Raw genomic sequence first — 27,814 nt, forward strand, 5'->3', positions numbered from 1 at the left:
TCCCCAGGCGACATTTAAATGCATCTGGTGCAAATGCAACATGGCAAATGCACAGAAACCATGTAATGCAATGATTCAACAGAGGGGATATTATATTGTATTGGATTGAGATTGATCAGCACTCACTGGTTTCCTCTGCGTCTCTCTTGTCTCAGCTGTGTTACCTCCATGCTGACCTCTTCAGGAACCTCAGTGCCAAAGAGACCAAGAAGCAGTTTGTGGAATTCTACAACAACTTCTTGGACAAGGGTGCAGTAAGTATGGCAGACTGTGCTGTCTGTGTTCATTTGAAATAGATCATGAGCATCTTCAAATTCTCACAACTGACCCAATGTTAGTGCCAGCAGCTGGTGAAGACTGGGTGTGAAAGGGTGAATGGCCAAACAAGAAAAGGCTATATGAGTACCGATCATGTACCTATCGTCACTGGACAAAAATCCTATTAAGTCCTGCTTTCAAATCTGTTTTTACATGAGGTGTTTAATTGGCATTCACTCCTGGGTCAAATGATGATCAGCTCCAGTCGGCATAACCGCACCATGCTCATTTTCCACGCCTTCTCTGTTTTTGCTGTCGATGTTCGTTTTCCATCACAAAAGGCTACGACACTCATTCATCTTGCAAGCGGTTCATTCAAAACGCGGGACACTGCATTTACTGAACCAATCAGATCATCGAAGCAATAGTTTTAGCCGCTGTATCATTGAGATCTATGGTGGTTGGGTTTTTTTTTTCTACATCCATGATGTCACAATTCACACACGTGGCACAGGAGTGAAAACAAACACACAAACACAAAAAGCAGAACAGCCACTGGCATGGGAAGGGTATTGGTCGCCTTTTTGTAGCAGCTTCAGCTGGTTTTTAAAATATTCCATTCATTTATTGTGAAAGTGGCCTCAGTCAGCCTTTTCTAACCTTCTAAACTGAAGGTCGTGTTGTGTTTTCTTGGTTTTCGGCCAGAAGACTTTTATCGGGGAAACAAAACGACGAAACAGGATGTTGTGATGACACAACTGCAGCCTGTGTATTCCCGCTTAGAGTCTGTCCAACATCAGTTTGGAACACCAATAAAACGGTCCCAACAATATACTTATACACAAGTATTATGTATTTATACATATAATGCATACATTATAAAACTGAATGCATGCAGCAGAACCTCTCCCTGCCACAGCAGTGAGCATGTCACATGACCACTAGTGGGCCTAAGTGATCACATCCTCATTGCCACCCCGGTTAGCCCCGTGTGGTAATGAGACACCAGCCCTGCAACTCTTAACTTTTTGAATTGTTTAATAACTTGCTGTTTGTTTGTTTGCTGCACAATTGAACTTTGCAGCCGAGCATCTGAACGTTTACCCAGAGTTCAATGTTTCTACACTGTCGTACACTTCTTTATACATTTAAAGAAAAGAACATTGAAAATTGTTCTCCTGAAATGTTGTTTCCATTGATATAATCTGTAAGCAACAATGAATGACTGAAACCATTAACACCAATGATATCAACTAATTATTCTTATGATCAAAATCAACAACAATATGGAGGTGTTATTTAGTTTCTGCCTTTTCACCCACCCCCAAACCCAGCAGAGATGAGAGGAAAGTGAGACGAATCACGTGTCGTGATGAAATAACCGAAAATGTTATCCTTCATGTAGATTTGTGTCAGTAACGTAGATTTGTGTCTGTAACGTAGATTTGTGTCAGTCCTTATCTCACATGTCTAACTTTCTCCTCTGCAGAAAACCAAATATAAAAATGTCCCATTCATTTGTGTGCTTTCAGTTTTTCTGAGGTTTTGATTTGCTTTTATTATTTCCTTGTATAAATGTACTGTATAAATATTGTTTTTAAATATAGATCAGCCTTTATCATGTCATGATGTTTGTGTCAGTACTTGTGATCAGCTTTAGACTCAGTGGAGACGTGAACACTGTGTGTACATCATGGTTTGTGTTGTGAGCATATGACCGTGTGTTAGTGCACACTGCAACACACCTGTGTCTTTCTGTTGTGTGTGTGTGTGTGTGTGTGTGTGTGTCTCTCTGTGTCTCTGTCCAACTCCGCTGCTTCCTGTCAGGATCGTGGGAAACTCCTTCAGGAGGAATCATCGTCTCTTGGCCTGTCTTTTTCTTTTTTTCCTCAGTTGGCGCCTGTGGTTGTTTTCATGTCAGTGACAGAGCTCCGTATCTCCCATTTGGAATATCTTGTTTTTTTTCTATTGGAGGTGTTTTTAAATGATATTTTATTTCTGGTGTTCAGACGACCCCTTGTGGTGATATTAAGCTACTGCATCACCCTCTGCATTCATTCCTGCCTCGACGATGATGAAGCTTGGGTCACACACTTCTCTCATCGACACCTTTGGTGGGGTTTGATGGCCAGGGAACAGGAGCTGTTTCCACGCTGTCTGACCACACTTGCTTCACTGCACCCATAAGTCTCTCTCATCTCATTGAATGTCCCCCGTGTTGTGCGTCCTCACACTTAGAGGAACCAGACGACCACTGTAAAAGAGAAACTGTCAGTAGTTCCAGTTGAACCAGAAGTGGGACATGTTAAATGAACAGCCCTATATCTTCTCAAATGTACTGACTTCTCTTATCTCTCTTGTGTCACAGATTCTCAGAGTGGCTGTGCCAAGTCAAATATCTTACGATTTGGGTAAGTTCACTTCCTGTGGTGACTTTGTTTTCAGTCATTGTTACACATCCTTTACCAAACTCAGCTCCTTTCCTCTGTGTGCTGACATTAAAGACCGAACACGTCCAGACCTGCTGTCTGAAGACACACAGAAGCATTATGCTCAGGAAGTTCAGAATCAACAGGCTGCTGAAGTGGCCAAGCAGCTGGAAGACTTCAGGTGACCCCACACACACACACACACACACACACACACCCCTTACCCCCATCCTGGACTCGGCTGGTCTGGTATCATCACCTAAATATTTACTTTGGACATCCACGTATCAAGTCTCTTGAGCAGTGATGACAGCCTTCTGAGGATTCATCACTTATTAATGGATTACTAAATGAACAACTCATTTTATAATCGATTGATCAGTTCGAATGTTCGCTTTTTTATGCTACTCCCATAAATGGCGTCAACTGACAACACCAGTCGCTTCATAAATCTTTGAATTCATATCTTAATGAACCTAAATAACATTAAATGTTTATTTACAGTTATTCCAACATTAAATAAAGTGAATTCAGTTTTGCATATTGTAAAGTGTTATTTGGGATCCTTTTGTGATGTGGCTTAAATAGTTTTTTCCCCTCTTGTCCCAGAGGAAACTACCTTTCGTATTTGACACGTAAACATGATCACGTTATAAAGGATTGTGTGTTATAAGTGTGATTTCCATCCAGACTGTATATATGCTAATGTGAGCATGCAGAGAAAAGCAAGACTTGCCATCTCCAGCCTTTCTGCTCACTGGATACTTGTTTTTGAAAATGTGCTCATCCGCCGCCGCCTCCTCCTCCCACTTTGTCTTGCACAGGCAGAAGAGGATGATGGGTATGACCCCCAATGAAGCCGAGCTCAACGACGTGGAGAGCCACTATCCCACCGACCGCGTCCCGAGGGAGATGAAGGAGAAGTCTGTGGCTGAGAACCTGCTGGACAAGATGTCGGAGACACAGTGAGTTGCTTGTGTGTCGACTTGGTTTTGATACTGATGAGCATTAAGCAGGACATTAGAAACAGATGTTAAAACCCTGTTTCATATATGCTAATCCATATTATCTATTCAATAGTTTAAATGAGTTTAGTTTGGATATTTGTGCCTCGAACTTGTGCCTGTCACATTTTTGGAGCTTTAGCCAATAGAGGGTCAAATAAACTCCCAAACATTTATTAGGTACAATTAAAACAGCTTTTACATAAATCTATAGTGTCAAGACGTCCAGTAAAGTCCCCGTTAACTTGTTCACACCATAAACAAATGGTAAGGGATGAGCAGATATGATACTCAGTATTCTGGTCCAATCAAAAGTCCAATCAGACTGACATTGGTCAAGGTTTAGGGTTGCGTCATGGGTAAGTAATCTCTAATAATCTCTAGTAGTGTTTTCTCCAGTGTGTTATTGAACCACGTTTGAGGACCAGTCAAATAAACTCCATAAACTTGTAGTTTATGCTCAGCAGTGATTTTCTCAAATGTATAATAAAAAATATCCTTAAACCGTGGAACGAGAGGAGCTGAATCTCTGAACCCTCAGGTGTCAGGTGGAGGTAGCAGATAAAATACTTTTTTCATCCACCATTTACAGCCCAGTGATGAGAATCACAAATGTTGTTGCAGTTGAGAGATGACGTCATTTTCCACAGCTGTCATTGGAGATATTGAATTTAAAAAAAGCCCATAGCTTTTGCTGTTTTGATGCCAATTTTGCTCTCTGCGCATCAAACTCTGCATATTCACATCCAGAATCTGTTCAGAGGTGAAGAGGAGCATGGGATGTTTGTGTTTTCTTCTCTTCTAAATGGTCCTCTCGCTCGTATATCTGCAAGTCTGTCTTTTAAAGTAGCTCACGTTAGATCACGTCTGTTAAAATCGTAAAACACAGCTCTGTTCTCTCTGAAGTTTGCACCTGGTGTTTTTACAAAGCTGTATCATCCACATCAGCCTGGCACACAAACAAGATCATTCAGGATGTGGAGACAAAACACAGCAGGAGCCGGAGAGAATGAAGCTCACTGGACTGGAAGAGTACGGAAGAAATGAAGAGGCCAAGAGGAAAAGATGGAGTCAGCAGTGCCACGCTGGCAGGAAGGCCCTCCCCTGGTATTGTGCCAACCAAAGGGAAGGGTGGAGGTTTGTGGAACAGAGACGGGGCCGGAGGGTCACTGAGGCCGAGTGAGTGAAGCAAGAGGTCCAGGAGAAAGTTAACCTTGACCCTCGTGGCCGACTGCAGCGTCTTATACTCCACAAGAAGTGAGTCAGACAGAGAAGGGGAGAGGAAGACTGTCTCGCTTCATCATGTCAGAAGAGAGAGAACAAAGTAAACAGAAATGAAAGGAAGTGCTTTTTTCCCTAGCAACACCAGCTATAAACACTGGAGAAGAGACAGAAGAATGACTGTGTCATTAAGTCATTAAAGACTTTATCGTCACACAAGTGAGTCTCTATCTCCATCACACAAGTAACTCATTCAGTTGACTTCATTCATCCTGACAATCATCGCTCTCTCCCCCAGCAGACCAAAACACACCATCTGTTTCTCATTGGTCCGTCTGTGTGTGAGAACAAGGCCGCGACACTATCTGATTGGATCATGCAGGGACAATCCTGTGGAAACCCCTCCCACCCTTCATGTTCATAACAAAACACGGGGATCTGATTTCTTACAGTCTTGCCTGCATGTTGCATCAGACAAAAACACGCTTAAATAGACTTTTCCGCCACGTTGGAGCATTTTTCCGTTTGTATTGCGTTTGCAAAGAGAGACAAAACCAGATCTGACCGCATCTCTCTGCCGACAGACGCGGTGCAAAGTCGATTTTTAAACTTTTAGAGCAGACGGAGTCGCAGCTTTTAATGCGTCTCCTGCTTTTTTGATTTTTTCCTCTTTTTTTTTTTTTGCCTTTTCTTTTGGAATTTTTTCTTTTTAGAATATGTTCCATAGCATCTGCTCTGAACACAATAACACAACAATCAGCTTTGAGTTGGATCAGCAAAAGCTCAGCCACTTCAGGTTCCACCGGCCCAAAACACAGTCAGTAATCAGTCGAGCGAGAGAGAGAAAAAATGCTACTTAAGAAGAAGAGGTGAGCTTGATGCTGCTGCAAGACTTAAAAACATGCCGCAGTGACATCACTAACATCTGTCTCTTCTCTTTCAGACCAACTATCGTCTCAGACGAGGAGAAATGGTGAGTTGACTATTTTTTATTGACTTTAGTTTTTACTTGATAAAGGTTTTATGTTTACATGTCAGCTTATTTGATGCTTTTTCTGAATTTGGGTGTGGCCAACGCACATCATTCATTCAAGTACCAAGTACAAATGACAGCAGTATCTTTTTTTAAATGTTTATTTCTTAAGTGATGTTTTGCATGATGAGTTAGTCTTAGTAGACACTTTCATGCATCCCTATGGATTGTGTGCATTTCAGAGTGTATACAGACTCCCCTCGTCTTTAATCTCAACGTCTCCTGTTTCGTCTTTTCTCCTTTCTGTGTCATATTGTTCCCTCCTCCCACAACTCTTTAACTCCTCCTTCCTTTGAGGACTCTTTGATCCGCCCCAAACTCTTAAAACCCTGAACACCTGTTGAGTGCTTGAGAGAGGCTGTAACGGCTGGAAACACATTGTGTTACATTTTGTGTCACATTAACAGCACTAAAGCGTGTGAATTAAAGGCATGTTTCAGGGTTTTTTGTGGGGTTGTATGAGATAATGAGATAATATAAGAGATAATGTGTTTCCACTGAAAGGAAGAGACGTCCGGCACAGAAATCAAGCCGAACAATGCTGAACTGTAGTTCAGTTTAAAAAGACTTAACAATCCTAAAAATGTGGCTTAATCTCCAACAATTACCAGGGAGATGTCTACAATCTCAATATTTAACAGAGGAGTCTGGTGTTTATAGCGACAGCACCGCTGATTGCGACCGGCATCACAAACCCTGACGCTGTGTTTCAGTATTTTGAATGAACTTCAAATTTTTGAATTAAAAGTGCCGTACAGAAAAAAAACAGTATCACATTATTGTTGATTAACACATTTCTTTCAATTCTACTTTAGCCAATCCATCTTTTCAGCCGTCGTCTACTACATGAAGCACCTTGGGGTGAAAACCAGGGCAGTGGACAGTAAGAAGTCCAGAGGAGGCTTCTTCAGGAGGCAGCTGGTAAAGGTAAACAGAAAAGTCAATCCCATGTGTATATTAACGTGTTTCAGACTGTCTTTCTCACTCCTTATCTGTGTTATTTGCAGAATAAGAAGGATGAATCTACCAAGGGCAAGCCCAGAGGGGTGTTTCCAGGCATCCCCAGCTGGATCGCAGGCAGCAGTATGTATTCCCTTTAATCTGTTACTATATTCACATTTAAAATAAAAGTAGATGTAGTGCATTTCCACGTTGATATCCATGGATGGATATGAGAACATGTTGTTCTGCACTTCTTTCCTGTTACAGCTGAGGTCAAACCTAAAATGGAGGCTGAAGGTACTAGTCGTCCAGGGTTCCCACCCCTCCCTCTCTTTATCTGTAGAGTTGTCACACCCTTACTAATCAAACCCATAAGCATGTCTGCATGTTCCAAGTCCACCTGGGATAGGGATGTGGGCGGGGCATGGTTTAGTGGATTCTATGGTTCAGGGTGAATGTTTGAAGAATCGGTTTTTACTACACACTGTAGACTGGACTCACCCTCTCGTTTACATGCACAGGCCCTGATTGCATCACACTCGTCTGTTTGTCTCACACAATCTCTGTCTGTCTTTTTTCACCGACCGAAGTGCTTTTAATTGTCTGCGTCTCTGTTGCCTGCAGATCGGGTAACTGTTGTTTTTCTTCCCCTTCTTCAGTGGAGAAGGATAAAAACAGTCTGGAGCGTAAGAGTCTAACTCCAGGCAGAGGCTCCCTGACCGATGCTCCAGTACTGTCACTGCCCAGCAGGAAGTCTCACTCCAGTGGGAGCTCCGTCTCTGTACCTGGGGTAGAAATAAGTGACACTTCAGGCAACAGCATCAGCACCGCCCTCAGCCCAGAGTCTACTATCCCTGATGGTAAGCTTGTGAGTGAGTCTGAGTGTGTTCACTGTTCACTGCTGAGTCTTTGAGTTATCGTGTGAGTGTAATCCAGCTTGAGACATGGACCGTGACTAACATCTGAAATAATATGGCTACTGGCAGGAAGGGAAACATGTTTTAGTCACTTAGCTAATAACATGTCCTCCTGGATCACTCCCCTGCCTCCATCAGAGACTTCACATGTGTCATTTTACGACATCAGCAGATTAGTGCAGATTAGTTCAGATTAAACTCAGTGAGTCCCTGTGAGCTAAAAGCACAGGTGTTCTCCACGGGCCTCAGTGTGGCAGAGTTCAAGTGTCAGTGTCTGTGCAGGCTGCAGTCAGCACCTCATAAACTCAATAAACTCAACTAGGACTTCTTTAAAAACTGAGGATGTAATTGTCAGCGTGTATTTCTGTCTGACATGAGTTCAGTTAAATGTAATATTGTAACTTAAATAAACTGCACTGCAGCAGTACAACAGCATGAATGCAGCAATATCTCAGTGTTAACCAATAATCACTGTTTAATTATTGATTAATAATTGTCCACGGCTGTTGTGTCATCAATAGTTCCTGCTCGTCTTTTCAAGGAAATTCAAATTAAAGTAGTAAGTAAATGAAAAGTAACTGTAAATGCTCAGAGACGGGGATAATAGCTGTTGTTTAGCACTTTATTATAAATTACCAACTGTATATGACTAAGTATTGTCAGCATCTGCTGTTTGTTTCCTTATGTAAAATGATCTATATATTATTTATTCTCCAGCATTTTTAAATAATAGACTGAATAATTGTTCATTTACTGGATGAAAGCACCACTTTATAATGCCTCACTCCTTTTTTTTTAATCCCCCAGGCCTCTTGAGCAACCGCTTAGAGCCTCCGGCCCTCTCTGATGGGGGGGATGTGTCACCGGTGGGGCTGGGGGGGGTGCTGAACCTTGGGGAGCCTGTCTCTCCCATTGACACGCCCACAGAGGAGAATTTGGAAAAAGACAGGTGAGGAGGATGGAGATGGAAATGCACAGAACAGCATCTTGAGCACTTTCAGGATTAGAGATTATAATCTGTTTATAGTGACACTGTGTGGGAGGTGTTCAGGGGAAACACAGTACAGAGGCAACAGCCAGGGGGTAAAAGGGGAAAGCTGGCAACCTCCCCCAGCAGTGTGTCGCTGCCGTGTGCAAGCTTTTGTCATGCTGCCCGTTGCTCAGTTGTGCAGTTCTGAGGAGGATTTTCAGCAGGTGAACTTGGACCCAGTCTTCCCTTCCAGCCCTTCTTTCCTTCCGTCTCCCTCAAACCCTGTTTCCCTTTCTTCTTTGTCTCCCTCACAACAGCATGTGTCCTCTGTCCCTAACATCATTCTCAACCATGTGTCCTATTTGTTTCCTGTCGTGCGTCTCCTAACGTTTACTACAGTGCTTCATTGTCAGTCATGTGCATTTATTTTATTATTTGGGATATTTAGATTCCAGCAAATGTGTCTTTCAAAATAAAAGATATATCGTCTTTAAAGACCGTCTTCTTCACATGTTAAATGTGAGAAAATAGTGGCTGAGAACATGTGAAAAGAATAACTGCGCTGCTCTCCATTCTTTTAGGTGTGTCTAAATATGGCCTCCTCTTACTAGCTAGTTAAATGCCCCGCCTCCACGCTAAAACGCACCGAAAACCTCTACGTTATTCAAAATCCCTACAGGTGAGGAAATGAAGTAGAGAAGAAGAGTAGACTCCTGCTGTGAGGCTGCAGTACCACTGATTAAAGAAAGAGGGAGACAGAGGGCTGTGGCCAGAATTATGACAAGAGTCTGTTTGTTAAAAACGTTGTTAATGCTGACTTTGTCTTTGACTTTTTGCAGAATTTTACATGATTTGAAAACGTCTTTAATCATTCAAATGTGGCAAGATGGTTAGTTTTTCATCACGTTACAAGGAAACATGGAAAGCCCAGTGCTGTTGTTCAGTTAAAGCAACAGTGTGTCATTTTAGTGACTTCTCTTGTTGATGCAAGATTATTTAGGTGCTGCGTCATTCATCTGAATATGGGCTAGGTTGAGGGAGCGTTGATGTGTATGCAGCAGCAGCACGAGGACAGGAAGTGAATGTCCCTTCAAACTGCTGAAGTTTGAGCAGTAGACTTCATTTGTGAAACTTTTCGTGTCTTTGTGTTGTCAGTCATACTCAAACTGTTCGCAGCTGTTCTCGCTCAGTGTTGTTGTTGTTGTTGTTGCTGCCGCCGTCTGTCTCGACATACAATAAAACCACTTCCTGTGTGTGCAGCTCAGGGATGTCGTGTGGAGCTGATTGGCCGAATCACCACTGTGTGAACTCAATAGTTTGAATGTGTTTATATTTAAACACACGTCTCAAAGGTCAAAGGTAATGCAGATAGGTCGTGCTGTTTGTTCCATGTGCTTTTCAAAGTGTCTGCGTCTGTCATGGTCCCGCTTGTCTCCATGTTGTGCGCGGGCTGTTATTGGACATTATTCCCTGACCTGATGTGTTCAGATGATGACTGTATGTTGGTTTTTTTGCATTTTGCATGTTGTGGATGTTTCTCTGGCTTTTACAATAGTCAAAACTCAAAGGTGGAGTGTGTAACAATGTGGTGTCCCGTGTTTTTACAGACGGAAGACAAGGTGGGTGTCAGCGCCTTTGACAGAGTCTTGGACATGCTTCAGGCCACATACTGACCATATATGCCTCACATGTGCTAACACTCACACCTCAGACCAAACACAAACACACTGCATGGCTAAGTATTGTAACATGCTTGTGAAGGAGTTAGCCTGAGTGAAGTGGGTGTGAATGTTCTGTAGAACTGTTGAGATGATGATGATGATGATGATGATGATGATGATGTCTTGTGAAGTTCCTGGTAGACACAGTGTGTATGCAGTGTAGGTGCAGCACAGGGCTGCTTCTCTAAAGTCATAGTTCAGGTTCTGGGACATAGTCAGCACTGAACGTGCTCCGCGTACTCCCCCGGCACCAAGAACCACCCAGACGCCCAGTCTCACACCACACAGGAAACATGTGGCACCATGTTCTGATCCTGATATTGTATTAAACAGAGTTTCTCAAAGTCGGGCTCAGGCCTGGTTCGCGTCAGACGTGTCGCGTGTGCGTGGATGCTGCGTTCCGTCATGCTTTTAATTCTTATTTGCAAACCGGACACCTCTCGCAGTATAGTCGTGGTGTTGAATTCTTGAAAAACATATTCTACACCTCGGCTCCCTCGCCGTCGTTGTTGCCCTCATGCGCCTCAAGCAACATGAGCACTTTATGTATATACTCTTGGCAATGTTTTTATTTATCTGCATTTCTTTTCATGGCTACGGCCTATGTCTTTAATCATGGATGAATGAATCGACTCAAAAGGCTGGTTTGAAATCCGTCGTTTGGGTTGAGTGACACAAACGTACCACGTAAGCTTGGAGTACTGTAGACCAGCATCTCCTCTTCTCTCTGGACTTCTGGAGAGCCTCGTGTTTGACCCACACAGTCAGTGCTGACTATGTGTCTGTGCCACTTGAACATACTGTTGTAAAGTGGCTCAAATCAGTGACTCGTGAAGGAAATGTAGACGTAGAGCAGATGAAGCATATTCTATGTCATACTCTCTATGTTTCATTGTCTAACTCATATATGCATGTCAGATTCATGCATATTCATCTGTCACTCATTTTGTCTCTTTCTTTTGTTCTTGTGATTATTTTTGATTTCCCTTTGTTTGACATGAATCCTTTACTAATGTAACATAATCGTATTTATGCTCCTCCTCCTCCTCCTCTCTCTGACCTTCATCAATGGCTGCATGTGGTTTGGATAATTCACTTTTCACGCTGTCCTCCTCCTCGACTTTATTTGTCATCTTTTTCTCTGTGTGTGGCATCTTTGTTGTCTCTGTCTTTCTTTGTATTTGCCCCCCTCCCTCTTTTCCTATTCCAATTTCTCCTTACGACTCCTCTGCATCCCCTATCTTTCCTCCCACCTCCTCTCCCACCTTCCCTCCCTACAGTAGGAAATTGGGTCGTAGCGAGAGTGCTCGCGTGGATCGACACTCGTCCCGCCGCCGCGGCTCTTCCCGGGCCAAACAGTCCCGCTCCCGTAGCGATGTGGACCTCCAGCCGCCTTGTACCACCACAACACCTGCCCCGCTCACCCCCCAGCACCACCGTCCGTAAGATGGACAAAGCATCTCTTAGAGCCTCTGGCTGGAGAGGTGCACGTCAGGGACAGATGAAAAAAAAACATAACAAAACACACTGAAGCTAAATATACAGGAATGAGATTATTATAGAATATTGACTGTACTTACACTGAGCTAGAGCACGTTTAAATAGGTCTTTGTTAAGGTGAGTGGCATCAGTTATTTGTAAAGGACACATGTCTGTTGTCTCCTGCGAGAGGACATGAATTAGCCGGACTCTGTATCGACTGCTGTGACTGACAGTGAGCGAGGAACACTTTAACAACACAGAGCCACGTATGTGACCCAGTATTGACCACTTGGTAAACATATGGTCAATGCTGGCTGACTATAAATGACAGGACATCTGTTTACGTCTGTTTATATCTTTTATTTTACCACGACTTAAAGGCTCAGTGTCTACTGGTGAAGTTCCATGATATAACTGACGCTCACTTCCCTTCCAAGTGTGTCGGAGAACTCAATAAGCATCAAAAGTCAGCAGATGTTTAGGGTAATCCTCCACAGAGAAAACGACAATGATTCATGCAATCACAAAAACAACAAATAAAATAAGTCTTAATTATTTTGTATCCCGTTTTGGCCAAAAATCTTACACACTGTACCTTTAAAGTGATTTTCATCGTATTTGAAAGTCTTCACGTGGGTTTTTAATGATACGATGGAAACTACACAAACAGATATGGAGATTAAACAGTGAAATAAAATGTTTAACAAATGTCTAAATATTTTGCAGATATAGTTTTTTCTTCTTTTTATGTAGAGATTTAAAAGCTACGAATGTTATTGTTTAAAGGATCCAGGTTTAACCAGCTTGTCATCTGGTTTATTTGTAAATCAACAATTATCTTCATAAAAAAAAAAAACTAGGGCTGCAACAATTATGATTATTAATCAAATAAAACATTATTAATAGAGTGATAAAAAAAGCTTTTTCTGTTTTTGCTCCACAAAGTGTGTACATTTGAGGAGGAGGAGGAGCTTCTGAAAACTAAGATTAAGATTTTTATTATATTTAATAATGAACAAATCAATTGATAAATTATCAGCTGATTATTTGATAATTGACTTTGGTTTAATATTGCTGCAAATCTCTAACAGAACATGGTTAAATATCTACGTGTCACCTTTCTATTCTCATCTAACTCCAGTTTATAAAAGGAACCGGGGTGTTCTCACATAAAAGCCACTTAGTGACCCATCTAAACTATTCTTTTTCACCCACTTCCTCCCTCTCTCAGTACCGAGGGACTACTTTTAAGTCCCGAGGGGCCCGGCCAATCCCCAACCAGCCCCTCCCCACAGCTGGAGGAGCTGTCCCCACGCCTCCTGGAGTTTGAGCATGATCCACCCAACTGGAGGGAGCTGGCCTCCCCCGAAGCTCTGTCCAGCCTCAGCAAGAAGGAGACCAAGAGGCAGGAGGTCATCAATGGTGAGGAGGAGGAGAGATGAAGGAGCAAAAACACATTGAAGTGATAGTTGAGGTTTTTTTGAAGTGTGATTGCATAATGAATAATAATACATTTTATTAGGACATAAAAAGATATTTGAAACATCAGGTATGTTAGACAGCCTCTGACATGTAAACCACTCACTCTCCCACATCAGAGTTTTTATCGTGCAGGGATTCAGCATTTCCAATCTGGATTATCCTGATCAGAATAATTGTGATTTAATGATATTAAGTTTTTCATTCTTCAACTTAAACAGACGCAGCCGTCTGTCTGCTCTGACAGTGTTGGTCAGAAACACTGCTGAGAGGAGACATCTGTCTGTAGTGAAATAGTTCATTCAATAGGATTATAATAAGTTGTGAGGAAATGATGCACATAAAAAAATATTTATTTTTCTCACTGACATTCTAGCCTTTTCACAGCCTATGGCCTTTTTACTGTATAATATTATATACACATATATGTGTGTATATATACATATATGCACACACACATATATATACGTGTGTATATATATGTATATACATATGTGTGTATATATATATATACGTGTGTGTATATATATACATATATGCACACACATATATACATATGTGTGTGTATATATATATACATATGTGTGTTTGTACATATATATACATATATGTATATATATACATATATGCACACACATACGTATATACATATGTGTGTACATAGATACATATGTATATACATATATATGTTGTGTATTGTTTTTTACATATATATATATACTATACTATAACATATATATATATATACTATAATCTATTTGGGAAAAGAAGATATACTTTTCATTATTTCTGGGAATTCTTATTCAGAATATTAGCTAAAATCATTACCATAGTACAATTTAGTAACTATAAAATCATTATAGTTGTAGTATTTGTAATTGTAATTTGTAGACGGCCCCTGCATGCTCGTTCACAGCTGATTGTCTGCCTTACTTTGATAGGAAAAAGTGCTACATAATAACACTAACAATGACAATAACACGTGTCATTGATGCGTGGCTACAAGTTTAGTTTTTCTCCCCATGGACGTCACCTCTGCAAGGTTGTTGAAGATCTTTTCATTCACAGTGCACCTTCTCTCTCTCTCTCTCTCTCTCTCTCTCCCCACTCTCTGTTTCTCTCTCCCCTCTCAGAGTTGTTTGCGACAGAGCACGCCCATGTGCGCATGCTAAGTGTTCTTCAGATGGTCTTCTCCAAACCCCTGGAGAGAGTGGAGCTCCTGAACTCCACTGAGCTGGAAACCATCTTCCCCAGCTTAGATGAGATCATTGATATGCACTGTGAGTGTTGTGACCCGTTAGTGTTGTCCCTGAGTCGTTACACCGTCTTCAATCTCAAGTAACTAAACACCCACTCCATGAAGCTGCTCTATTATCATCTGTTTGTTTCCACCGATGACGCCACAAAACAAAATGTGCTTTCTTGACAATGTTGAAGTCTTGACTTCCTCAATAATGAGGAAGTGGCTGTGTTTAACATATGAGGATATTATCGCTCTGCAACCGTTAGCTGTGGTTTTACATTTCCTGGCGTTTCATAGTGAAGACGCTTCGCTGATGCTGGAGGGTCTTCAATCCTATTCAATTTAATTTGTATAGCACTGAAACACAACACACGTTATCTCACGACTCTGAACGTAGACAACATCATGGAGAGCAGAGAAACACAACTGCGTTATCTCCGAGAGCGTCAACATCATGGAGGCGCAACAACATCACGGAGGCGTTATCGAGCAACATCATGAAGAGCAGACACACGCGTTATCTCCGCGACTCTGGGCGCAAACATCTCAATTTCATGGAAGCAGAAACTCTTATCTCCGCGACTCTGGGCGTGACAACATCATGAGATTAAAAGCAGAGCAACACAACATCCCGACTCTGGGCGTGCAACATTCAAAGAACACCGTGACGATCTGGACGCCTGGCATAGAGAGCAGAAACACAACCCGAACACATCTCACCCAACTTATCTGAGCGTGACAACATCTGAAAGCAGAAGCACAACACGTTATCTCCGACTCTGAGCGTGAAAACATCATGGAGAGCAGAGAAACACAACACACGTTATCTCACGACTCTGGACGTAGACAACATCATGGAGAGCAGAGAAACACTGCGTTATCTCCGACTCTGAACGTAGACAACATCATGGAGAGCAGAAACACAACATGCGTTATCTCCGCGACTCTGAGCGTGACAACATCGTGGAGAGCAAACACAACACCGCGTTATCTCCACGACTCTGGGCGTGAACAACATCATGGAGAGCAGAGACAACACGACACGCGATTTAATGCGACTCTGGACGCAGGACAACATCATGGAGAGCAGAGAGCAGCACCCTGCGTTATCTCCGGACTCTGGAGGCGTGAACAACATCATGGAAACAGAAAACACAACACCGCGTTATCGACTCTGAACGTGAGCGTGAGCAACTCTGGACAGAGACATCATGGAACAAAACACCTGCGTTATCTCCGCGAACTCTGAGCGTAGCATCATGGAAGCAGAGAAACACAACACCGCGTTATCTCCGACTCTGGGCGTGGGCAACATCATGGAAACAGAGAAACACAACACCGCTTATCTCAAACTCCTGGCGTAGCAACATCATGGAAGCAGAGAAACACAACACCGCGTTATCTCACGACTCTGAGCGTGAACAACATCGCATGAGCAGAGAAACAACACCGCTATCTCTCGACTCTGGGCTGACAACATCATGGAGAGCAGAGAAGCACAACACCGCGTTGCGACTCTGGCGGCCAACATCGCAAAAGAAACGCAGCACCGTTATCCGCGACTCTGAGCGTGAGACAACATCGGAGAGCAGAGAAACACAACACGCGTTATCTCCGCGACTCTGACTCTTATCTCCGCGACTCTGAGCGTGAACATCATGGAGGCAGAGAAACACAACACCGTTATCTCCGCGACTCTGAATGAACAACATCATGGAGAGCAGAGAAACACAACACACGTTATCTCACGACTCTGAGCGTAACAACATATTATCTCACGCGACTCTGGTGAAACAACATCATGAGAGAGCAGAAGAAACACAGAAACGTTATCTCGCGTTATCTTGCGAACATCATGTGGAGCAACAAAGCGTTATCTCAACTCTGCTCAACATCATGACGAAACACAACACCGCTGACTCTGGGCGATCAAGAGCAGAGAGAACACAACACCGTTACTTCCAACATCATGGAGAGCAGAGAAGCTAAAGCCTCGGAAACCAATCAAAAACATTCCCGCCATAAAGAAACGTCAGCTCTCGGCTGACGATCAAAACATTCCCGTTCCATTAAAGCCTTAAACCAAACGCTGTCTGAGTAACTGCTGACTGTCAAAGTTGTCGTAAAGCTAATGCCAAAGCACAAGGGTCACACAAATAATGGTGGACGTCCACTACCTTGTTTGTCTTTGTCTGTGAATCCAGATAACTTCTACGAGAACCTGAAGAAACTGCGTTTGGATGACAACTTCATCGTCAAGTCCATCAGCACCACAGTTCTCAACAGGGTGAATCTTTAGAATCTTTCCTTTTATATCCTTTTATATGTTGACAATATAATTCACACACTTTCTCCAGCCGTAATTATGCAACAATATGGAAAGTTATGTCTCTTTGGACCTTAACGTGTTTACCTCTAACGACCATGATACATGTAGTTGTACTGATGGAGTGTTGTGTGTGTGTATGTACATATTTCCAGTTTGGTGGTCCAGAGGGGGAGTGGTTCCAGAAGTTGACCGCCCGCTTCTGCAGTCACCAGTCATGGGCCTTGGACCAAATCAAGAGCAGGCAGAAAAAAGAGCCTCGCTTCAACTCCTTTATACAGGTAAAATAAATCTATGTTAGTGTTAGTGTGTTTTATAGCCTCACTGAATAATACACCTGTTAAACTACATGGGAAACAGCTTCATATCTAGAGCAGTGAGTGGTATGAGAGATGGTTTTAAAGTCTCTTCTGCAATTATTCTGAGCAATAAAACAAAATCATGGGATTTCAATTCTTCTTTAATTGGTCGCAACTGGAGGTGGCAGAGCTGATCAGAATGGACGGGATTAGAAATGAGCATATTTGAAGGGATTGGATGTAAAGTAAGAGAGTCAAGGTCGAGGTGGGTTGGTCACGTGCAGAGGAGGGACAGTGATTATACTGGACAAAGGATGTTGAAGATAAAGGAGGAAGAAGGTTTAAATGGATGTCGTGAAGGAGGAGGACGTGAGGACACAAGAGGACACAAGAGGACACAAGGGAGACGACAAGATGGAGGCTGACGATCCTCCGTGGCGAGCCCTAAAGAGAGAAGCTGAAAAAAGAAGTTATTCTTCTTTAATTGACCATTTTCCACCTGCATTTGCTGACTCATGTCACATGTTGTATGTCTTCTCATTGGTGACGAGTCATTTCATCATGTGCTGAGTCAATGGTGGATTTCAGGAGACAGAGATTTGCTCATCATCATTGGAAATTAAGTGTTTACTGCACAGCAGCATGGTGTTGAACATAAGACACAAATATGAGAGCAGAGAAAACTGTACAATGTAAGAGACAACATAGACAAGAACCTAAAAAACATAATATTACAATATTATAATAACGCGTCAATAAGTGCAGCAAATCAATAACAATGAATAATGCAAATCAGCCATTTTATGTTCCAAATGAATATGATATTATATTAGAATGAATCCACAAGTTAACACACTGACCTCAATAATGTTTATTATTAACCTGAACACACATGGATGAGTGATGTCACAGGTTCTCTCTCATCCTGACTCTGTGTGTGTTTCAATCCCAGGAAGCAGAAAGTAAACCTCAGTGCCGCAGGCTGCAACTCAAAGACATCATTCCTATAGAGATGCAGAGACTGACCAAGTACCCTTTACTGCTGGAGAACATCGCCAAGAACACAGGTGACACAGACTACACTACGTCACAACTCACAATACGATCAGGTTCAGGTTGATGCACCTCTGTGAACACACTGAGCATTATGTTGTGACTTTATATATTCTGTCCATTTCTTATGACTAGTTTAAGCGTCTAATCAAATATTCATGAGTCTACTCTCTGTGTTGCAGACGGTCTAATGTTTCAATTCAATGTGTTTAACGCTGAGTGCATTTCATACACGAGGGCAACTCGGTGTGTTTTACATAAAAACTAAAGGACAAAACCTTTATAAAGAGAGAAAGAAAAGTAACAGTTATGTAGAATATGATAGTGACGCACACAACAATAATGAACAGTGACTAAAGTGAACTGATTTCAGATGGATTTACACCATCAGGACTAACATGTTACTTGTTATAGAAAGTAACTAGTAACTGACCCTACACTGCCCATTACATGGTCTCATGGTTAACACATGTGTTATCTTTGTACGTCTACGTGTGTCAACAAGACGACGTCTGTGCCACACACAATCACAAGCAGAAACACTGTGGAGCACTAACGGAATCACACAAACAAAACATTTGAACAATCGATGAGTGTCCGTCACAGACTCCTGGTCACGCTGGTGTTGTTCTGTCTCTCTGCAGAGGACGCCACAGAGAAGGGGAGGATCAAGCAGAGCGCAGAGTGCTGCAGAAAGATCCTCAACCATGTCAACGACGAGGTCAAAGTCATGGAGAACCTGCTGGTGAGAAACACACTATCCATCACTCGGCACACTGTTAGGTAGTGATCGAGCACCAACTGGAGTCAAGTAAATTCCTTTTTGTCTCCTCAGAAACTGAAGGACTACCAGCGCAGATTGGACACATCAGGCCTCAAACCAAGTAATGAGCTGTATACTGAATACAAGGTAAAGTCTTTCCACTGAAGCATGTTGGATGTTTGTTTGTCATGAGACGGTTTCTCATTATTTGCCCCTCGTGTTTCTCCAGAACATCGACCTGACTCAGAAGAAGATGCTCTATGAAGGTCCTTTGATCTGGAGAGTGACCAAAGAGAAAGCCATAGGTAAACATCGTTTTCAAGTTAGTTTACTCTCAACTTTGTAAACTGCTCCTGCACCAGAGAAAATGAGCGTTTTCAGCTCGTGGGGAAACTGGAGCTGCTGATCTACTGCTGCCTTTAGTAAGTTTGAGAAGTCAACTCAGGTTCCAGAATAACATGCTGGAGGCAGCAGTGGATCAACAGCTCCTGTGTGCCCCGGTGTGGGCAGTGAGTGGGTTACAGGGTGACAGCAGAGTTAGAGAGACTGTTTCCATGTCTGTGGGTCAGTACATCCTTTACGATTGCTATTTATCGACTTCCAAAGGGCCACTTAGAACAAGGGATTCTTTTTTTAACTTTTTTTAAATTCTTTATTTTCACACTGCATCAATTACAATACAATACCTTTCAAACCATATAAAACAGTCACCTTTTATGAACGTTCACACAGTTTGGGAGAGGAAACAAAGTGCACATAAGAGCACAACATATTATCTCAAGGGTGTGTTTACTGTATATACATATATATATATATATATATATATATATATATATATATATATATATATATATATATATATATATATATAGACACAAAGGCTTTACACGGTGAACCCAAGAGATTCTTTTTTTTAGGATTTATAGAAAACTGTTCCTGTTTAGTTTCAGTGGCTTGACCACACTTCTCTTTGACTTGACTGTAAATTGTGTAACTTCAAACTTGATTTAAATGCAGCAGGTTAGGTTTAAGTCCTACCGAAAAAAGTACAATCACTGTCAATCAGCTTAGCCCATGGACAACTCCATGGGCTAAGGCCCGCCCCTCGTGCAGCGACTGGAGTTGGATTCCTGCGGTCACTGTGCTCTCCTCTTGCTCTCCGTCTGTCAGAGGTGCAGTGTGTCCTGCTCGGGGACCTGCTGGTGCTGCTGCAGAGACAGGACGACAAGATGGTCCTCAAATGCCAGAGCAAGAGCAACATCGCCATCCAGGAGGGCAAGCAGATGCTGAGCCCCGTCATCAAGCTGGACTCGGTCTTTCTCCGTGAGGTGGCCACAGGTGAGTGGCACGGCGGTGAACCATATACAGGTCACTTCTGCTGTGAGACCGCTGTCAGTCACCTGTCTGTCTGTCTGTCTGTTTACGTCGTGTGCTGACAGATCGAAAGGCCTTCTACGTGATATTCACCTGGGAAAGTGGAGCTCAGATCTATGAGCTAGTGGCTCAGTCTGTTGGAGAGAGGAAAATGTGAGTATATGTATGATTAGTTTCCATATTTTGTGTTGAATTTATCTATATTATTTTACTTTTTTTTTTAACCTTTTCTAAGGGTTTTATTATTTGAAACTTTTTGATGAGCTTCTCTTCATCTTTAACGTCTTTTATGCTCTTTTTTTAGCAAATTATCAATGTGAAAATGGTGACATTGGTTATTATTAGTTTTTTATTATTATTATTATTATTATTCTTGTTCTTATTATTTATACCACTTTTGTAAGTTGCTTTGGATAAAAGCGTCTGCTAAATGACATGTAATGTAATTATTATTATTATTATTATTATTAATAATAATAATAATAATAATAATAATAATAATACATTATTATTATTATTATTATTACTATTATTAATAGTAATAATAATAATAATAATAACAATAATAAGTTTACACCTAATGTTTAAACCTCATTTTACACCTTTTAAACTACCGATCGATAAGGATACTGAATAGCTTATCAGCTCATCCCTGTTTATTTTAATGTTTACTTTTGATTATTTTAAATAGTTTACTGCGCATATAAAATGCAGATTGGATACAGATTTATTCATTTATTAAATCTATGCCTTTTGTTGTGGATGATTTGTTATTATCAAACTGTTCCGTGAGATAAATGCCATCGTTTCAGCACATGAATGTGTGTGTTCTTTAGCTGGACTGACGTAATAAAGTCAGAAGTGGATAACCTGAAGAAGGGTGGGGCACCAATAAGGATGCGGCCGCCTGGAAATGGAGGATCCCTTTCCAGTCCCTCCACGTATGTGTATTTCTGTGTGTGTGTGTGCGTGTGTGTGTGTGTGATGTGTGTGTGTGTGTGTGTGGTGTGTGTGTGCGTGTGTGTATTTCTGTGTTGTGTGTGTGTGTTTACTCGCCGAGTCGTCTCCATCGCCTCCCAAAGTTCATCCGTCTGAGAAATTCTCATTTCTTTTGTCATTTTCTCCCGGTCAGGCTGATTGTCCCGCCTGAAAATGGAGGTCTCAAAAGCGTCAGTGGTGAGAAACACATAATAAACCCTAGACATTTGTTATTGGAAGACATTTGTGACATTTCTCGTGTCTGTGTGCAGATCGAGATAAGGACAGCCTGACCGATGACAAGTCCTCAGACCCCAGGCACCGGCTGATCGATTTCCTGTCAGAGAAAGGCTTCGACTTGATAGGCCACTCCAACAGCGACCAGGAGAAGGTGGCCAACTGTGCTTTGGACGAAGGTGAATGAGAGTTTTCCTCGTACTTTTCTATGTGAATGCTTTTCTAACTTTTCTTTTACCTGACGCTCGCAGTGGTGCTGCTGAAAAAGCTCCTGGTCAGGAGCATCAGTCTGTCAGAAGACTCACCGACCGACGCAGAGAACGGAGACGAGCATTCACCGAGGTCCGGCCAAGAGATGGATAGCTGTCAATCAACAGGTGGGCCGCTGTCTGGTGAAAAGAATATGATGACATGAGTCAGACGAGCAGATTGTAATCATTCAATAAGCTGCTGTCATGCTGGTCACGCCGTGTCTTTTAAATCATCTCATGAGAATATTTGAACTTGTTTTATTCTGTTTGTTTACTGTTATTATGTCAGTCACTAAGTGTGAAACATAAAGACACCTGCATGTTTGTAAACGAGTCCTTCTCTTCTTAAAGATGATGAATGCATCATTAGAACTCCTGCAGACATGTGCACTGAGTTTATCACACCGTTATTCACCATTCAGCCAAATTTGAGTCAGGAATTGTGTGAAACTCTGCAGGAGTTCTCATGTCTGCTGAACGACGACAAAACACTTGTGATCACACTGGATCAGAACCATGGACACTATGATCAGACCTTATTACACCAAGCAGTAAAATACACTGTCTTAGCTTCATGCTACAAATGAATAATAATGTATAATAGTGTAACCTCTCTAATGTCCAGTATTAGAAGCTCAAATACTAAATATCTACAGTATATATCTATATAAGCAGTGGCTAGCGTTGTTGCCTCGCAGCAAGATGGTCACCCGTCTGTTTACTGTGATTAACAGTCAGGTCTGTGTGTCCACAGAGGAAAACCAGAGCTCAGACAGAGGAGCTGAAGAGGAGAGCGACAACAGTGTGATGGAGGAAGTGTGCAGGAAGCTGCACAGTCTGGAGGAACAGCTGAAGAGATTACAGGTGAGCCAGACACAGAGAGAACGGGGGAGAACGGGGGAGACGCAGAGCATTCACTGACCAAGGGTAAGGAGCAAAGCGGTCAAAATGGCACCAGAGAGAAGCCCGGGAGAACACTGCTGTTATTTATCCCCCTCTCTCCCCCTCTCTCTCACTCTCCCCCCTTTCTCTCTCTCTCTCTCTCTCTCTCTCTCTCTCTCTCTCTCTCTCTCTCTCTCTCCCTCTCTCTCTCTCTCTCTCTCTCTCTCTCCCCTCTCTCTCTCTCTCTCTCTCTCCCCTCTCTCTCTCTCTCTCCCCCCCTCTCTCTCTCTCTCTCTGCTCTCTCCCCCTCTCTCTCACTCCTCCCCCTCTCTCTCCCTCTCTCTCTCTCTCTCCCCTCTCTCTCCTCTCCCCCTCTATGTCATGAATCCCCCTCTGTATAATGAATATTAAAATGTATGTAATGATGTATAATATGTGTGTAAAATATAGTGTGTATGATGAAAATGAATGAAATGTATTAGAATATTGAATGGAATGAATGAAAATGGTAATTGAATGAATGAATGAATGAATGGTAATGAATGATGTGTATTGTGTGTGTGTCTCTCTCTCCCCTCTCTCTCATCTCCCCCTCTCTCTCTCTCTCTCTCTCTCCCCCCCCTCTCTTCCCCCCTCTCTCATCATCAATATCAACATCAGTCAATGTAATGTCCTCTGATGACATGGAAACTGGACTGTGTGTGTGTGTGTGTGTGTGTGTGTGTGTGTGTGTGTGTGTGTGTGTCCTTAGTTATATTGATTGTGTGTGTGTCTGTGTGTGTCTGCGTGTCTGTCGTGTCTGCACCCTTAGTTAATATTGTGTGTGTGTGTGTGTGTGTCCTTGGTTAATATTGTGTGTGTGTGTGTGTGTTGCAGATTGTTGAAGAGGAGCACCACAGGTTGCAGGAGGCTCTCTCTGAGTTTTCTCTGGAGGAACGCAACTTCCAGTGAGACACCATCACGCCACCTGCTGGCCACTAGGTGAGACAACGGTGTAAGATAAACCTGCTGTCACCTGTGGATTAGAGCTGCACTCTATGGTGACAACAGTTGAGATTATGATTTGATTCACAAATGGAAGAAATGACAATTGCTGATTAGCTGTTATTTAAACACAGTAAAAGATCACTATTATATTTTTCCATTCATTTCACACGTGTGCTGTTTGTTTGCCCACATTTGATGTCTGCACTGTAGTGCAATTATATATATTTAAATAGTATTTTCAATTAAAAAGTGTGGTTTATAAAGATATGAAACTTTAAACATCTTCACTCTGTCGTTGTGTGTTGTTGTCGTTTAGATTTTTGCTGGTGCTGGTTTTGTAAGAGTGACTTTCAACGGCTTCCTTGGACATTTCCAAAACTCTCATGATAAGTCACGTCTGGACCCTTGCTGCCTTATTTGTCTGTGTCAAGCAGGAGGTTTGTTTTTTTCTGCCAAACAGAGGGAGGGACGGAGGGAGGGAGGGAGGGAGCGCTGTGCTCCACGCGGTGGTTCAGTGCCAGAACATGGGAGGTGTGTGCGTGTGTGTGTGTGTGTGTGCATGCTGGGTAGGGAAACGTACAGAGACGAGACTTCTGAGGGGGAAGTTGTGTTTGCAAAAGAGTTGCCAAAAAAAGAAGCAGTCATTTTCCAGTGTGAGAGACGCTGGCTTAGAAAACATAGAGATTATAATCTGCTGTAACACACATATGCACACGCTGCAGAATCATGAAACAATGGTGCCAAAAAAAAAACACAAAAACAAGCAGACTGATGCAGATTGTTATTGGCTCACTTCGCTGTACTGGAGTATGGATGTAGCATATGGAGAAGAAAAAAAACTACTGCTGATTATTTTGTGTTATTTCTCATCTATATTATGCCAAAGTTACACAGAGATGCACTTTCTTTCTGATCAAAACTCATTTGAACACAATTTTCTCTTATTAAGAAAAGGCGATGCAAGCAAGTGTGTGTGTGTGTGTGTGTTACAGAGTTCTTTTTTAATTTGGAGGGATCTTACTGTAATTAGGCCACAAACAAAGTAAACATTTATAAATAGTATTACTGCAGGTAATCATGTTGTTAATAATTTGTTTGTATGCACCGCTTTTATTTATTCTTCTGAGTCGTGTTGGGTCAGTGGCTTTTCCTTCACCTGCGACACATTGTTACAGCACTGGGCCTCACACACACACACACACGCACACACACACACACGCACACACACACACACACACACACACACACACACACACACAGCTGAGATGGAAGACTGAGAAAGTGTGACAAAGATGAGGATGGACGGGAGAGAGAGTTCAGGCTACGTAGTTGCTTTGTGTGAGTTTGCAGCAAAGTCATGGGACGATGTGAAAACCTTATCTTTAGCTGAGCATTAGGGACACGTGTGGAAACACAATGAAGTGAAGTAAGAGAAAGTCAGAATTCTAAAGAATAATAACAATAAATAAATCTGAGAATAAAGTAAAGACAAAAGTAAAGATCCTCATTTTAAATCTCAGAATTCTGAGATTAAAAAATAGACAAAGTAAAACAAAAGTGAGGAAAAAAACCTTTTCTGTCTTTTGTTGTTCTTTATATTTTAAAGAAATTGTCACACTAACCCTCTTCCACCATAATGTCCATTACTGCTCTTTATTTACTCTAAGTTTAAAACAGTGTATGAAAACACACTTCTGTTCAAATGTACCATTCATTGATACTAACACACAGTGAAATAAAAGAATCTAATGGAAGTGCAGTAAGTATACGTAATAACAAATATTATTATTATGATGATGATAATGAATCATGAGTGACGCAGACTCAAGTCAAACACTCAGATTTAGACTCTCTACTTATTGTGGTGTGCAGTAATATTGTGTATCGTCTCTAACTGCAAGTACTTTGAAAGGTCGTGAGATGCTGATGTAGGGGAAAAAACATGAGCGCACACACACACGGACACACACACACGGACACACGGACACACACACACGGACACACACACACGGACACACACACACACACGGCCCAGTGTTCACAAAGGTCAATCATTGCCAGAATGATTTCTCCAGAATACAAATCACAGCCCCTGATTCAAAACACGGACTTCATTCAGACGTGGTTATCATTTTTAGTTTCACTTTACATTAAATGCACGTGTTATTATTGCAAAGAAAAGAAAATCCATTCTTCCCTTGTAGCAATAACTGAGCTCCGCTAGGTTCGTGTTTTGTTCAGCGTCTGATTGTAATCGTGATTGTGATGCTGTCGTCTCTACAGCAGTGGCAGACGTGTGGCCGTGGACCAAAGACGTAACCGAGCCTGTATATTAGCACGCGGCGGCGGCGGCGATGATGATGATGATGATGATGATGATGTAAGTGCAGCCTTCATACCAAACTCCAACATCTCACTTCAAAAGCACACTGACGCATGAGCGGAGGACCCGGTTTCTGACGCGGAGGTTCTCAAAATGTTGTGGGCCAAACAGGGGAGGAGAGTTTCCAGGGACCAACCCCCTCATAATCCTAACACCTATCACCGCTGTTTGTAATCTTATAATAATGAATCCTTTGAATTATTATTCATTATTATTATTATTATTATTATTATTAGTCTCCCATTAACATCCCTGTATATATATATAAGATATTCCAAGAACATTCACAGCATGAGACAACAGTGTTTTATTAAATGTGTGCATTGATAAGTCTACTGTATTACCACAAGGGGGCGACAGCAGCATGCGTTTGTTTAATGGGTCCAATGCAGATGTGATGACATTTACGAGGTACATTGAATGCACCTCTGAGCTCATCAGGGCGTGGACCCCGCGTTACTCGCACTAGACCTCATGTGCTGGACCGACAGTTTATAGAATTTAGAATTTCGCGTTCATGTTGACACTCTCAGGACTAACTACGTACAGAAAACATCAAGGGGTTCGATCTGTATCAGACAGTTTAAACGCTAACGTCACCTTAAACAGTCCAAGTTTCCCTTTAACCACAACAGCAGCTATATTGTAGCAGAACAAGTGAAGCTCTGTGTGTGTGTATATATATAGTCAATTATTGCATTATAAGCTAAAGTGACCTTTAACTGACCAGTTATAGGTCAGTGATGCATAATTAGTGCTCGTGTGTCTCCACAGCGCAGTAACACGTAGCATAGGAGCGGATTAATGTGCTAAAACAATATATTTATGGATCTCTAGTTCAAACTCTACCATAACAACGGAAAAAAACATCTGGATTCTGATTCTTTAATGAAAGAAGTAAAACGAGGTTAAACTCAAGTTTTACAACTGAATCATGAAACCGATGTAATAAACTTGAATAGCGATTGATAGCAATATTACAATATTATAATATGTAATATTGTCATATTACAGCTTTCCAAACGTTCTGTAGTGTAACTGAGATTATAGTGACTCGTTTACAGCCATTTCCTGTAAAAACATTTACTTCATTCAATTTAAACTTTATTATTTAAAACATATGTCTGGGGACCCAAAAAGAATCTCCCGCGACCCGTCTGTGGGTCACGACCCAGTCTCTGGGAACCACTGGAACTATTAGCAGCCATTTAAAAACATGAAGCGACAACTGTTTTTAAAATACATCCCATAAAGAGACTTTCACTGTTCCAAATCAATTCCAACCACTTCATCGTATACATTCTATGCAAGAACAAAAGGACCTCCACTGATCCCCCGCGTCTCTCTTCACTAGAGCATGACCACGTTGTCTTTCCCTCACGTAGTGTTTGCACTCAGAGACGTGTCTGTACGTGAGTGCATGAATCTGTGGAGCTGCAACCGTTGTTCCATGAATCACTTCATCATCATCATCATCATCACCACCATCATCATCATCATTCACTCTTTTGATGAATGAATCGTTAAAAACACATTTTCAGACGTTTCCGCTTCTTAAATGTGAATATTTTCAATTTTCTTA

The 27,814-nt window shown here is 41.9% G+C and overlaps 1 protein-coding gene across 5 annotated transcripts in view; it reads left to right on the forward strand.

Annotated features, from left to right (window-relative positions):
• arhgef1b (Rho guanine nucleotide exchange factor (GEF) 1b) overlaps nucleotides 1-25,299 on the forward strand; it is a 53,301-nt gene extending 28,002 nt beyond the window's left edge. For 2 of the 5 annotated variants that reach the window (XM_044033552.1, XM_044033550.1), the window contains 29 exons: nucleotides 156-254; nucleotides 2,627-2,669; nucleotides 2,763-2,868; nucleotides 3,512-3,652; nucleotides 5,856-5,885; nucleotides 6,761-6,872; nucleotides 6,953-7,028; nucleotides 7,155-7,184; nucleotides 7,547-7,747; nucleotides 8,612-8,753; nucleotides 10,382-10,393; nucleotides 11,776-11,937; nucleotides 13,209-13,399; nucleotides 14,590-14,736; nucleotides 16,904-16,986; nucleotides 17,181-17,306; nucleotides 18,277-18,391; nucleotides 19,022-19,122; nucleotides 19,213-19,287; nucleotides 19,370-19,445; nucleotides 20,311-20,478; nucleotides 20,580-20,667; nucleotides 21,351-21,455; nucleotides 21,647-21,690; nucleotides 21,765-21,908; nucleotides 21,981-22,106; nucleotides 22,735-22,844; nucleotides 23,739-23,843; nucleotides 24,166-25,299. In XM_044033552.1, the coding sequence (XP_043889487.1) occupies nucleotides 156-254; nucleotides 2,627-2,669; nucleotides 2,763-2,868; nucleotides 3,512-3,652; nucleotides 5,856-5,885; nucleotides 6,761-6,872; nucleotides 6,953-7,028; nucleotides 7,155-7,184; nucleotides 7,547-7,747; nucleotides 8,612-8,753; nucleotides 10,382-10,393; nucleotides 11,776-11,937; nucleotides 13,209-13,399; nucleotides 14,590-14,736; nucleotides 16,904-16,986; nucleotides 17,181-17,306; nucleotides 18,277-18,391; nucleotides 19,022-19,122; nucleotides 19,213-19,287; nucleotides 19,370-19,445; nucleotides 20,311-20,478; nucleotides 20,580-20,667; nucleotides 21,351-21,455; nucleotides 21,647-21,690; nucleotides 21,765-21,908; nucleotides 21,981-22,106; nucleotides 22,735-22,844; nucleotides 23,739-23,813 (2,928 nt within the window). In that variant the 3' untranslated portion in view covers nucleotides 23,814-23,843; nucleotides 24,166-25,299. Of the gene's footprint in view, nucleotides 1-155; nucleotides 255-2,626; nucleotides 2,670-2,762; nucleotides 2,869-3,511; nucleotides 3,653-5,592; nucleotides 5,782-5,855; nucleotides 5,886-6,760; nucleotides 6,873-6,952; nucleotides 7,029-7,154; nucleotides 7,185-7,546; nucleotides 7,748-8,611; nucleotides 8,754-10,381; nucleotides 10,394-11,775; nucleotides 11,938-13,208; nucleotides 13,400-14,589; nucleotides 14,737-16,903; nucleotides 16,987-17,180; nucleotides 17,307-18,276; nucleotides 18,392-19,021; nucleotides 19,123-19,212; nucleotides 19,288-19,369; nucleotides 19,446-20,310; nucleotides 20,479-20,579; nucleotides 20,668-21,350; nucleotides 21,456-21,646; nucleotides 21,691-21,764; nucleotides 21,909-21,980; nucleotides 22,107-22,734; nucleotides 22,845-23,738; nucleotides 23,844-24,165 lie in introns of those variants that run through there. The other 3 variants (XM_044033551.1, XM_044033553.1, XM_044033554.1) reach the window with 3 other exon arrangements.
• The last annotated feature ends 2,515 nt before the right edge of the window (nucleotides 25,300-27,814 follow it).

The sequence above is a fragment of the Solea senegalensis genome, linkage group LG9, assembly GCF_019176455.1.
Source record: "Solea senegalensis isolate Sse05_10M linkage group LG9, IFAPA_SoseM_1, whole genome shotgun sequence".
In the NCBI taxonomy this organism is placed as follows: Eukaryota; Metazoa; Chordata; class Actinopteri; order Pleuronectiformes; family Soleidae; genus Solea; species Solea senegalensis.